At 37.2% G+C, this 13,746-nt stretch overlaps 2 protein-coding genes across 4 annotated transcripts in view; one reads left to right on the top strand and one right to left on the bottom strand.

Moving 5' to 3' along the window:
• The window catches only part of ndrg1a (N-myc downstream regulated 1a), a 14,327-nt gene extending 12,793 nt beyond the window's left edge, over positions 1-1,534 (top strand). For all 3 annotated transcript variants that reach the window (XM_032534964.1, XM_032534965.1, XM_032534966.1), the window contains one exon: positions 491-1,534. In XM_032534964.1, the coding sequence (XP_032390855.1) occupies positions 491-732 (242 nt within the window). In that variant the 3' untranslated portion in view covers positions 733-1,534. The remainder of the gene's footprint in view (positions 1-490) is intronic.
• A 168-nt stretch (positions 1,535-1,702) lies between these two features.
• On the bottom strand, positions 1,703-10,626 carry ccn4a (cellular communication network factor 4a). The gene is made up of 5 exons (XM_032534967.1): positions 10,330-10,626; positions 7,317-7,605; positions 4,257-4,511; positions 2,957-3,150; positions 1,703-2,853 (listed from the first exon to the last, which is right to left on the bottom strand). Exons 1-5 carry the CDS (start codon positions 10,375-10,377, stop codon positions 2,554-2,556), a joined length of 1,086 nt encoding a protein of 361 aa, XP_032390858.1. The 5' UTR covers positions 10,378-10,626; the 3' UTR covers positions 1,703-2,553.
• Positions 10,627-13,746: the final 3,120 nt, after the last annotated feature.

Genomic DNA, 13,746 nt, shown 5'->3' with positions numbered 1-13,746 from the left:
TTATTAAACCCTGTAAACCTGTTTTGATATAACCTCTAAATAAAATTATAAACTTGAAAATGAACATGATATGAGCACTTTAAACATTGTACTTTTTTTGGTGCCAAGGGTGTTTGCAGAGTTCAGCCACAGTCTCCTCTTTACCCCTTTGTTGGTGTTAGTTAATAAATGACCCATGTACTCACAGTGTAACAAGAACTCCAAAGCCAAAGGTCAACTCCAGATGTTTATTGTTCTACAAAGTGTGCAGTGTTGAAGAACTAGTCAAATTTAAAAGTCGTACCACTGAAGAATTATTTTTGCAAAACTGTAAAAATGTACTTAAATGATGGAAGAAATAATATCCACTATTCAGGTCAAAGTGGCTTCTTTCACAGTTGTGGCATTATATATTACACAATTGGATGTTCATTCACAGTAGCACTAGTATAATCTTCAGGCAAAACAGTGTCATTTACTAACTCCTTCTCCTCTCCTCCCCTCCCCTCAGTGCCCTCTGCTGGCATGACCCGCCTGGTTCGCTCCCGGACTGCCTCCAGCTCAAGCGTCACCTCCTTTGAGGGCAACCGCTCCCGCTCTCACACCAGCGAGGGAAACCGCTCCCGCTCGCACACAAACGAGGGCAGCCGCAGCCACACTGCAGACAACCAGCGCGGACGCTCCCACACGGAGGGCACGGCCAACAGCAACGTAGACCAAGCCGTGCCGAAGTCCACCCAAGTGTCCTGCTAAGTGAACCTTCACTCTCCAGGCACCCAAACCTCTCAAGGTCCCTTCGGGTTTTGCTGCGCTGCCTCTAACTGACACACACATTACTACGCACATACACACAAATGGGGAGAGGGACATTAAGATAGCATTCCTGGAATTGTAAAAATGCACAATGGACACTCTCATGCAGACTATTTGATGCAGCTGAGATGCCCCAATTTGAAAATAAGATGTCTTTTGAGTAGGAGGTCAGGGTCACTGTATGTCTGTTTAGTCACTCTGAAGGACTCAAACATATCTGAACAGAAAATGCTCCTGAGCTCCTTGGTCAGGTGAATGTTTAGTTAGGGGCAACACAGCATTTGGGAACACCGAAGCTGCGAATGTTGGAGAAAGCTGTGGCTACAAGGACACCAGCTTGTTCATGTAGCTCTCATACGTAATATAAAAAAAAAGTTTAAAAAAAAAAGTATTTCCATCTCTGCGTTCCCTTATCCCGGTTTTATCCATTTTTACCATATTGATACAGCTTTCTTAAATATAACTGACTGTAAATGACAGTTTTGTCTGTTCTAACTGTAATTGTGTGATCATTTATTCTTTATCTTCCATGTCTGAAGTGTTGTTGTTTGTGCATTAGAGCAGATTTGTAGATGTTGGAAGAGAGCTGGAAAGAAGAGGTACTTGGATAAATGAAAATGGCAGTTTTCCTCACAAATTGCTATGTAACATTGAGGGAAAGACTTCCAGTATATCATGTACATACAGCGAATAATATTGTTTCACCATGCCAATATCTATTATCCTTGAGTTTTTTTTCTTTAAAAACCTCTTATTTTAACAATTACACATCTGTTCTCTGGTGAACTTACGTCTTTCAGGAATCAAACAGTGATTTTAAGTACATTCCAACAAGGCTGTATGCTTTGTCATGAATCAAAACACTAAAACAGAAAATTGTTAAGTTTTTACATTGTATGCTTTATTAATATTATGATGATTTCTATGCAATCAAGCACAATGGAACAAAGATGTGCCATGGAATATTTCTCTTTTTTTTTGTTTTTTAGACGTGATGCTCCTGTGGTTGTGGATTTTTTTTTTTGGTGAGTGAAGTGATGGGTCCACATGTTAACATGAGGATAGCCATAGAACTTACCGGACACCTTCTACTCCTGTATTTTACTTGCACTACCGCAACATTTTGCTTTGTAGAAGACATACACAGCTTTTTAAAGATGCACAACTGTCTAATGCTGTAGACAAAGGATTAAAATGACATAACAATTTGTATTTATTAAAAAAAATTACAATAAAAACATCTTGTAACTGATCTTTCCTGTTTCTGTCATTATTGCATATTAAGACATGTGGTCCTAAAATAAGGCTTTGTCTTTGACATCTCAGTCTATTTCTGCCTTCTTTTTTTTTACTTTTATTATAAAGTATTCATGAAATAGAAAGGAAAATTTCAACAGTAAAGCCTTATCTAAGTTGACTTGTGAGTTTAAGACAGACATTTGCATTTGAAAGCATCTCAAGAACACTACATATGTTATTACATATGCAAAAAGCTACATAAATTAAGCCTTCAACTTTCAACACTGGCTTTTTCATTTGCAAAGCAGTTCTTCAAATATTCTTCAAAAGCACATCATGCTTTATGAATCTGGAGACACATATATATTTCATATTTACAGATTTTTCCAATAGGAAAAAAAACATAAGAAAATCCCTTGTACATAATTACACACATCACAAACACAAACCATTGCATAAGAGAAAAAGAAGCCAGGAGAAAGTCAGGATCCTCCCACAGGCAGAAAACATGATTGCCACCTGTTAGTTCATGACTTCTGGGTGACCATAGTAATTCTCCAACTCAGCGAAGATGTCGTTGGGATTTTTGCAGCTGAGGTTACAGAAGCATGCCTGGACCCACAGCATCTTCCACGTGAATCCCGTCCCGTTAGGACACTCGAACTCTACGTCGATGGTTTTGGACTTGTAGGGGATGCAGCAGCGCTCATCTGTGCAGACGCCGCAGTATTTGGGCCTGTACTGCTTCCTGCTGGTGCAGCCAGAGATGGTGAGGTTTGAGGGCAGTTCATCCCTGTATATGTTCAGACATTTCTTTCCTGGCTGATGAAAGAAGGGAGATGAAAGGTGTAAAGTCAGGGAACCAACAGGCAGTTGTCATAATTTAATTTGTTTAACCGCTGAAGATATTAAACAGAATCACTACCTTGATGTGTTTGGTGATGTCGACCTCACAGGGCCGCAGGTTGCAAAGGCGAGATTCTCTGACCAGCTCACACTGCTCGTTGGCATTAGAGATCCTCAGGGACAGGCCGCGGCCACACGTCTTTGAGCAGGGGCTCCACGAGGTAGTCTGGGTAATGCAGTTCTTGTGCCAGCTCCTGGTCTCAGCTGGCGAAGCTAGATCAGAGAAGTGAGGTCAATAGATCATGTCGACAAACTGCTACAAATATCACAGTTTATTTGTGATACAGACTGATACAACTAATAATAATTATAATAATAATAATAAAAAACAAAATAAAGAACTAAAGCACAAAATGATTAATGATTAAGATTTCACCATAATGATTTAACTTGGCGACAGAGAAAAGTCAAAACCCCTGTAAGAGAAGCTATTACCAAGAGAAGCATATAGGAACACTGCCTACCCTTCTTTTTTGGATCTACATCTTTAAATTATGTTTGCCTTGTAATCTGGATCTGATTTGTATCCTTATGCAACACAAAGAGATCTTCGTTCACATTGATCCCTCCACAGCATTGCTGCAATACAGGACTGGAAACTGGACATAACCCAAAAACAGTGTGAGGTCTTCCACAGGAAAGGATTGGTCTGTCCCTGCACACACACCCAAACTTCATGATCCGCTTGGACTCACATATGTGTTTATTGCCAATTCCAAACACAGCTGCTGCTACTTATCAAACCCAAGCTTATCCATCTGCTGTTGAAAAAACAATATAAATTGTACTTTGTATTCCTTGGCCTCTTACAACCAAGTACAATACATTCAACTGTACATATGAAGTTATTCAGTGAACTGCATCTACAATGATATACTCCAGATTACTTTCTTTAAAAATCCTCCTGAACCTAAGAATAGGTTTACATAATCATGCTTATAAAGCAATGACAATCATTTCCCTAGTTTATTGCCTCGCAATAGTTATTGTGTTTGCTTCCTATACTTGAAGCATTCCCTTTGATTTAGTTTGCATTGATGTTTTCAGACTTTTCATTTCAGCAGGCTGGAAGGGAATTAGGGGATTTGGCAGTTCAATTGGGACTTGTAAAAAAGAAAAAGTTTGCAAGATAAAGCCTAACTTCACCAAGCAAGAGAAAACATGAACCCCTCTAGTAGGATCTCTAGTATATATATATATATATATATATATATATATATATATATATATATATATATATATATATATATATATACATACATACATATACATACATATATATATATATATATATGCATAAAATATATAAGGCGTCCTACCCTCTACTGCATGTCGCGGCGCCGTCTTGCGCCCTCTTTTGGGTTCATCACAGATCCATTGCTCACAGCATTGTCCCCTGACTTTGACCCGGCGTGGGGTTTGGCACCAAACCCGCGGAGGCTGGGACTCTGTGCACAACGCCACACAACCGATGGCACCGTTCACACAAACACACTCGTATTTACAGTTGGGCTTGAAGCTCTGCCCATTACGGTAGATCACGCCATCATGCTCACAGCCTGTTCCAACCATATCTGGCAGAGAGGAACAACAAGCAGTCGGACACATATTTTAGAGACATGCAAGGAAAACTGCACACATGGAAGTCAGGTCACAATGTCATTGCATTTAGAATCATAATAAAGTAGTTATAAATAAAATTATTCTTAGTATGTAAAAATCTATGACATTGTAGGTGGACTAGGGAATGCATTTCCTGCAGAAAATGCTTGTAAAGGCGGAAAGGTTAAATGACTAAAGCTGAACTGGACTGCTGGCATAATTGCCATATAAGAAGGTGAAGTAGGGACAATAGTTGAAGAAAAGGGGGAATGGTTTTAATTAGTAAGACTTTCATTGAAAAGTTGAATAAAACCAATTATGTGTCAAACAAAGGTGGATTATTTTAAGGTTATAAAAAGAAGAAACCTTATAGTATAGCATGTTGAAAAGTCTTAGTAGAGGAATGTCAAAAAATTATAAAAAGTCTCATTATAGCATGTAGAAAAAAGTGATGATAAACTCATTGAAAAAAGGGTTAAAAAGTCATGGTACAGTATGTCAACAAAAGTCATAGTATCATATGTCGAAAAAAGTCATAAAAGTTATAGTATGTCAAAAAGTGATAAAAAGCCATAGTACAGTATGTCAAAAAATTATAAAAAGCCATAGTACAGTATGTCAAAAAATTATAAAAAGCCATAGTACAGTATGTCAAAAAATTATAAAAAGACATAGTATAGTATGTCAAAAAATTATAAAAAGACATAGTATAGTATATCAAAAAATTATAAAAAGCCATAGTATAGTATGTCAAAAAGTGATAAAAAGCCATAGTATAGTATGTCAAAAAGTGATAAAAAGCCATAGTATAGTATGTCAAAAAGTGATAAAAAGCCAAAGTATAGTATATCAAAAAATTATAAAAAGCCATAGTATAGTATGTCAAAAAGTGATAAAAAGCCATACTATAGTATGTTAAAAAAGTGATAAAAAGTTATAGTATAGTATGTCGAAAAAAGTAATAATGAAGCCATAGTGTAGTATGTTGAAAAGAATAATAATAAAGTACATCAAAAAACAGTGATAAAAAGCCTTAGTATGTTGAAAGAAAGTGATAAAAAGTCCTAGTATAGTATGTTGAAAATGTCATACTGTAGTATGTTGAAAAGAACAGCCATAGTATAGTATAGTATTTCAAAAAGAAGTGATAAATAGTCATAGTATGTAAAATAAAAGTGATTAAAAAGCCATGGTATAGTATGATAAAAAAGCCATAGTACAGTATGTCAAAAAAAGTAATAAAGAAATTCATATTATACCATGCCGAAAAAAGACAAAGTGTAGCCAAAGTCAGGGACACTTTGACATGTGGCCAGAGGAGCTTGGGATTGATCTGCCAAGCTTGTGGTCATAGAACAACCATTCTATATTGTGTCAAAAAAAGTAATAATAAAGCTATAGTGTAGTATGTCGAAAAGAATAAAAATATACTGTAGTACATCAAAAAGTGATAAAAAAGCCATAGCATAGTATGTCAAAAAAAAGTAATAATAAAGCCATAATATAGTATGTCTAAAAAAGTGATTAAAAACACCATAGTATAGTTTAGTAATATTTTTTTTTTGCATAGTAGCATAGTATGTCAAAAAAGACATATTATAGTATATAAAAAATTATAAAAAAGCCATAGAATGGTATTTCGAAAAAAAGTGATAAAAAGTCGTAGTATAGTATGTTGGAAAAAGTGATTACAACCCCATAGTATAGTTTGTCAAAAAAGTGATAAAAAAACATAATGTAGTACGTCAAAAAGAATAATGATATAGTATGTCAAAAAAGTGATAAAAAGCCATAGTATAGTATGTCGGAAAGAGTGATGAAAAGTCATATTACAGTATGTTGAAAAAAGTGATAAAAAAGCTATAGTATAGTATGTCAGAAAAATAAAAGAAAGCCATAGTATAGTATGTCAAAAAAAGTGATAATAAAAGCCATAGTAAAGTATGTCAAAAAGAAAAATAATATAGTATGTCAAAAAAGCTATAAAAGCCGTAGTATAGTTTGTCAAAAAAAATTATAAAAAAGCCATAATATAGTATGTCGGAAAAAAAAGTACTGTAGCCTAGTATGTAGAAAAAAGGGATTAAAAACACCACAGTATAGTTTGTCCAAAAAAGTGATAAAAAGCCATTGCCATATGTTAAGGAGAGGGATAAAAAGTCATTACATCATGTTGAAAAAATTCATAAAAAAGCCATGGTATATGTCAGAAAAAATAAACGAAAGCCATAGTATAGTATGTCAACAAAATTAACAAAAAAGACATAGTACAGTATGTCAAAAAAGTGATAACAAAAGCCATAGAATAGTATGTCGAAAGAGTGATAAAACAACATAGTTTAGTATGTCAAAAAGAATAATTATATAGTAAGTCAAAAAAAGCTATAAAAAGCCGTAGTATAGTTTGTCAGAAAAATTGTAAAAAAGCCATAATCTAGTATGTCAAAAAGAATAATAACATAAAATGTTGAAAAAATTGACAAAAAGCCATAATATAGTATGTTGAAGAAGTCACATTATGGCATGTCAAAAAAGTGATAAAAATGACATAGTGTAATATGTCAAAAAATAAGTATAGTAAATAAAGTATAGTATTTTAAAAAGAAGTGTTGCAGTGTGTTGCTAGGACAACCAGTGTTAATATGGCAGCAAACACCCGCTCTAATGAAACTGGTCACCTGCAGTCTGTGCTGCGGTGTGGACAGCGATCCAAGAACACATCAGAAAGTAAACTGTGTAAAATCTTTGTTTTGTCGGTTTTGGTGAGTGACACTTACATGCACACACTCCTTTTTCGTACCTAGGCTTGTCCGAGCTGTAGTCGCAGTACAGTCCCTTGTGGTAGTCGCATGTGTCTGCCTCGTTGCACACCTCGCCCACCTGCCGGGCACAGGTCTTGCAGCATTCACAGCCATCCATGAGGAGGCTCACGCCCAGCGGACAGGTAGGGGCTACATTAGGGCACTCACAGGGCCACTTGCAGTACTGCGTGCGGTTGTACAGGTCCACAGCTGGGGATGTGAAGGCTATGGCAGGCGGCATTGCAGTGGAATTCTGGGAGTAGACCTGGAGAGAGGAAAGTGAACAAATCAGGCCTAAAAGATAACTTTTTTTTTTTTTTTTTTTTTTTTAAATAGAATCAGTTTCATTTGATGTGCAGTTTATATTTGTAGTCATTTCACTGAACCCTCACTAAATTAAAAAATACAGCATTATCTTTGGTCACACAGACATCAGAAGCTAGTCTTTCTCTGTGTTTGAGAATAACCAAACAGTCATCTTTTAACACATGAAATTTATTTGAGCCTATATGTGGCAAGGCTCTCCTGAATTCTTTCACATTCTGATCCTAATTGTGTCAAACACCTTTGTTTCACTGCGTACACGGGTGGAACACGTGGCAGCCTGTTAACGTCTGTTCTGTGCAATAAATCAATTAAGGCCATTAAAATGAATTACACACCCGGTGGTCTTAATAAAGCAATGGCACAGTCCCGTCTTGTATGTACTTAACACTCTGGAAGTGTTCCATTATCATATTTAAAATCTGCAACAGTTACAAAATAGTGCATGCACACTTAATTCGCAATTAATTGTGAGGAAACAAGCTTAATCGTCTTATGCGACCTATGTCATATCCCTAAGCTTGTTCTTAGCACTTCAATGTAATTATGGTCATATTAACAGCTGCTGTGCTCAATGTTAAAGGCTAATGCAAATAAATGAGTTTTAATCACGGCCGTGCCACTAAGTCATTCCTCAGATTAGTTCATTTAGCCCTCAGGCTAATTTGTAAAGAAGGGAAAAACAAAACAAACAGCACAAAAGCTGTCCATCACTCTTAACAAATACAGGAGAGCAGAGAGAGGTGGGCGTTTCATAAGTTAATTATGAAAACATTGGGTAAAGCCTAATGCAATCATCACCCTGAAATCGTTCATCTTTGCTGACTAAATCCAGCATGATTTTATTTAAAAGGTATTTAAACGCTGTCAGGAAAGAGAGAGAGAGCCCTAACAGAGCACTAAATGAGTTAGAGTAACACAAATCCAAGAAAACTAGAGCAAAACTAAAAGCAGAGAAAGATGCTTAAATAGTCTGGTGATCTCAAAATATTCAGGTTTTAGACATTTAGATATTCATGACACAAACCTTCGATATCATCACCTCTTTGAATTTTTTTCCAGCTTTCATGTTTTGGTGATGGCCAGTTAATTATAATGCTATTTTCTTTTCTCTGTTGTGAGAAGTGACCATGATGACTAATGACCTTCCTTTCCCTGCTGGTTTGATCTTTCCCCTCCTGTTGGATCAGATGACTTCTACGCACAGGCATGGACAAACTCTTTGCAGGAAGGTGTGACAACATTTTGTATTAAAAAAATAGACAAACTGTCTAGCACAAAAACTTGTGACACTTAAAGGAGGAAGCTTTAAACAGTTTAAACATGTTCATACTTTGAAAGATGCTATGAAACATTGCATTACTGTTTTGCATTACATGATCAGCTCAAAGGATAGTAGCCTAATAACATCCCCTATGAAACAATGTATTATTAGATAGATAGATACTTTATTCATCCCGAAGGAAATTTTAGCCATCCAGTAGCAAGACAACCATAACACAACAAATACATTTACACACACACACAGACACACAGACACACACACACACACACACACACACACACACACACACACACACACACACACACACACACACACATTTATCACACATACATAAGAATAAAAACAAAAATCATTCACAGAAATGCAATGACCATGATAAGGTAAGACACTATGGTAGACTGTGTGCAATGGTGAACAGCAAAAAAGTGAACAAATATAAACTATGACTATTACATATAAAATATAATAACCTGTAACCTGTCCGACTGAATAAGAAAAAGAATAATATGTAACAGAGAATAAGTTATAAGATGTAATATGTAGATGTTATGACCACAGTGCAAATTGTGTAAGAACCTATAATTGTGAAGGAACCTATAATTTTGACAAGTGATTACTTTTCTTTTTTTAAACGGGCAAGACTGAAAAGACTGCATTTTATTTGGGAATAAATCCCGGATTTCTTCTTTTACTCAAGCATTCCAATTCCAAAAGATGATCCACCGATTTACAGATAAATACTGGGAGAATAGATCATATAGAAAAAAAAGCTTAGTTTCCTATATAACCACGAGGTGGCACTAGCACATAACAAACGATGGGAAGTGAAGCTGCAGAGTGGCAACTGCCAGCATCTCACTCTGCAGATTTACCCCGGGATGGTGGATGACTAAACGACTTCTCCTCGGAAACAATTAGAGGGAAAAATGGAGTCCAGGTTAGTCAGTCTATTCAATCAAGCTTTCTCTTTCACAAGTCAAGAAAACGTGCCATAGGCAGCACTGACCACAGTTACAGATACAGCCAACAAAATTTTTGATATTATCACATTCATTTATGTTACTATAAACTTGCCATTGAGTACCACAAAACTATGTATAAACTATATAAATAGACTAACGTCCTTACAGCAATAGTTGGTAAAATAAAAATAAAAACTGTCAGAAGTCACTAAAACTTACTGTGAATTAGCCTATACAAACACAAGTCCCCATAGGTAACCTCTAATAATTTAAACACACTAATGGACAATAGAGATGCAGAATAATGTTAATCTCACAAATTTGTGTGTAACCTGAAAGTGAGCTAAGCATGCACCTTGCATATTAAAAAGAAATCTATAATTAAAATAATCTATAATAAATCTATCATTCGTCCCACCTGTTGAATCCCGGCTGCAGTTAGAATCCACAACAGGAGCCAACTCATCACTGGTGATGATCTGCAAATGCATTGAGTCCCGAATTAGTTCCGTTTTAAAAGCATGACACGCCGCTGTCCGCAAGTGTGCTACATCCTCCTCTTCCCGTCGCGGTCATCTCCGTGCAGCTCTGTCTGCGTCCTGACCGGGACCCACACTTTGTTTAAGAGTCCGGGCTGACGTAAGGTCTGAGAGGACGAGCCCCGCATACTTCAGACAGGGGACGGGTTCTTCTCTCTCCCTCCGCTCCACTTTCACCCGATCCTCCTCCTCAGCTCCGGTGGCTACAGGGCGTGTCTGGAAACCCAAAGACATTTATGCTGCTCACATGCCCACATGTACATTAAAATAATTATTGGTTGCTTTAATGATTTCTCATGTCCATGCTCTTTCCTCCAATCACAGTGAGCTAGAGGAATGATGAGAGATGCACATCTGCATGGCATCGTTTAGCTCACATTGTCACAGCTGGCTTGTTTGTGGGGACTAATGGTGTTACACATGCCCATCATGCATTAACTCCAATGCATGATGTAGAACTTTATGATCTGAGACAATACTTCTTCAACTTTGCAAACTGTATTGTATTTATTGGACTGAATTTCAATCTTCATATTGATTACACACAGTATTGTCTGACATTTCATGCAACAGCATCTTTGTCTCAAATTGTTGAAAGCAAACATTTGCTTTTCAATGAAACAAATAAATATATCCTGCAGGTTGCGTGCCGCCTGCCCACAATACCTATTTTAAGGCTGGGTCTGTGTCTGGCCCACAGATGTTCAGTTCAAATTAATGATGTCATCTAAGTCTGCTACTTTGCTCTCCGTTCATTTTCCTAGAAATGTTAATGTTTCTCTTTGAGATGACGCAGAAGATTGCTGAAAGAATTCCACTTTACAGTGCTTATAAACCATTTATATCACTTATGCTGGACCTGTCAAGAGATGGAAAGAGTGATAGATGAGAAATGTGCCCTTTGTCAAGAAGCAAGGTGCCCCAGGTCTGAACCCCTATTATTTACAGGCAGTCCTCTAATCCCTGTCAGAGAGCTGTCAGCCTCTGAGCTGATCTGAGCAGCGCTTCTCTCTCTGCTCTGAACGGGACGACCTGATCCGACTCCACAGCACAATACACCCACTCTCTCTGCCTCTGGGGCTCTCTTTCTCTCACGCTCAATTTCTCTCCATCTTTAGATTTCCACTTCTGTCACTTTCTCTTTCTCTTTCTTTCTTCCACTTCAATCCATTTCATCCATCTCAGTGCAGTTCATTGTGGTTTTTATTTACAATCATTTGTATCCCATGTAGCCTATTCTGTACCATTAAAGATTTAGTATTGTATCTCTATAATTTTTTTTCCTCAGTGATATTGTTTTATAAAATTCTTGAAATCTGAAAGTAAGTGTTCTCATTGTAATTGTTGATGATTTCCCATGTATGCAAACAAGGAACCCTCTGGGACTAAATGTACAGTAGAAAAATCTTATAAACCCCTTGATCAGTTAAGACAGCATCTTTTTCAAATGTTATTCTATTCCGTTTTTTCCCATTACCATGAAAAATGTAGCTACAATTGGTAAATTAAGTTTTTTTTTTTATGAATGGCAGAACATTTAGCTGCACATTACTCACTTTCTCAGTCCATCTCTGTCCTTCACTTAAATCCTCTAACCTCTCTCTTCATGTCTGTCACAATCTGGCTCTCTCACACACCAAAGGCCTTGCCATCATCAACCGAAACAATACAGAGACAGGAGAGAAACGTTTAAACTACAGGTGGTATCATTCACGCTCATTTCAGCATCTGTCCTCCATTTTCTGGTCTGATACGACAGTAGTTAGTGTTACAGTAACTGCGGGGCTTCACATGGACCTGCAGTATGCATCATTAGGTGACGTCAATCAAAGCGCCGATGCGTGCCAACTTGTCTGTAATTTCTGTTGTGGTGCATTTGGCAAAAATATCTCATAATGGAAGCCAGGTTTGAGGCGACTTCTGCCTTGTTCTCACATGAAGTGGATATAGGACTCAGTTTATCAGTTGTATAGTTGAATGATTCAGATGAAGTTTAAAGGTGTAGTCTGTTTAAGGGAAAGGCCTAACAGGGAGTAAGAGCAGGAACAATGAGCTCATTTAGCCCATTGTCTTAAAGTAATAGTTTGAGATTTTGTGAAATACGTTCTTACGCTTTATTACCAAGAGTAAATAAATGAGAAAATTGATACCACTCTCAAGTTTGCCCACAAAATGTGACGCTAAGCCTAGCATGCAATTAGCATAGCTCAGCATGAAGAATTGAAACAGGGGGAAACAGCTAGTTTGGCTGAGTTGAAAGGGTAAAAAAATCCACCCTCAAGCACCCCTAAAGCTAACTACTCTTATTAACACAATATATTTTGTTTGTTAATCAGTACACAAACGTTGAACTGTAGTCACTGTGAGATCACCAAGCAACAAGTGGAGCTTAAAGGAAGGCACTGTTCCCAGCATATTGTTGTTTTAACATGTTGGTTATTGTGTTCATTTGGGAAATTTAGAAGTGCTGGCAGGCAGGTTTTTTTAATTTTAAGGATTTTTGTTTTCATCAATCTGTGCGTGGCTAGCAGTTTTCCTCTGTTTCCAGTCTGTATGCTAAGCTAAGCTAACAGACTGCTGGTTGTAGCTTCATATTTACTGTACAGACATGAGAGTGGTATGATTTTCATATCCATCTCTCAACAAGAAATCAAATAAGCATATTCTATTCCTTTCATTCTCTTCAGGCCTTGAGGATATCCCAGCATGCATTGTGTGGAAACACTGTAGACACATTCCCATCACTCCTTCATTTATATTAGTGGTGAAATAAAAGTTTCTTGAATTGCTTAAACTGAAAGTTTAGGTGGAAACATGCAATCTGCACACACAAACGGCATTGAACCTGAGATCAACAGCACTAATCAGTGTCACCCAATATTAGCATCCCATAGACTCTGTGGGTGCATCACATTCCTGTATGGGAAGTACAGCAAAACACAGCACCCCCTGAGCACTGTGTAATATCTGTCCCATGAGGATGAAAGAGCCAGTAAAGCATAAAGTATAAAAGTGAAATCGAGGGCCTGATTACAGGAGTTGACCATTTATGGCTCGAGTCAAAATCCCCTCATTAAAAAGCCCTCAACAAGTCAAACCGTGTTTTGGAAATCTTTGAGCTTCAAAGTCAAGTGGAGTCGGTAATCCTCCTTAGAATGGGAGAATGAATTAACAACACCTTGAGGCGACCAAAAACTGTTGAGGTGATACACAAAAAAAGTTCAGCACATCACTAGTGTGGGAAAAAAGTTCACAATTTCTTTTTTCTCTGCAGCTAGTGGACTCAAAATAGCCTG

The sequence above is a fragment of the Etheostoma spectabile genome, chromosome 14 (genome assembly GCF_008692095.1).
Source record: "Etheostoma spectabile isolate EspeVRDwgs_2016 chromosome 14, UIUC_Espe_1.0, whole genome shotgun sequence".
Taxonomy (NCBI): Eukaryota; Metazoa; Chordata; class Actinopteri; order Perciformes; family Percidae; genus Etheostoma; species Etheostoma spectabile.
Note: the sequence above shows the minus strand (reverse complement) of the source record. Positions and strands in the feature narration are given on the sequence as shown.

Excerpts from the sequence above, each read along its gene's own strand:
- ccn4a (XM_032534967.1), bottom strand. The coding sequence starts at position 10,377 with ATGAGTTGGCTCCTGTTGTGGATTCTAACTGCAGCCGGGATTCAACAG. Across the intron at positions 4,512-7,316 it reads CGAAAAAGGAGTGTGTGCAT|ATATGGTTGGAACAGGCTGT; the intron begins GTAAGTGTCACT and ends CCTCTCTGCCAG. Across the intron at positions 3,151-4,256 it reads GCCGCGACATGCAGTAGAGG|CTTCGCCAGCTGAGACCAGG; the intron begins GTAGGACGCCTT and ends TCTCTGATCTAG.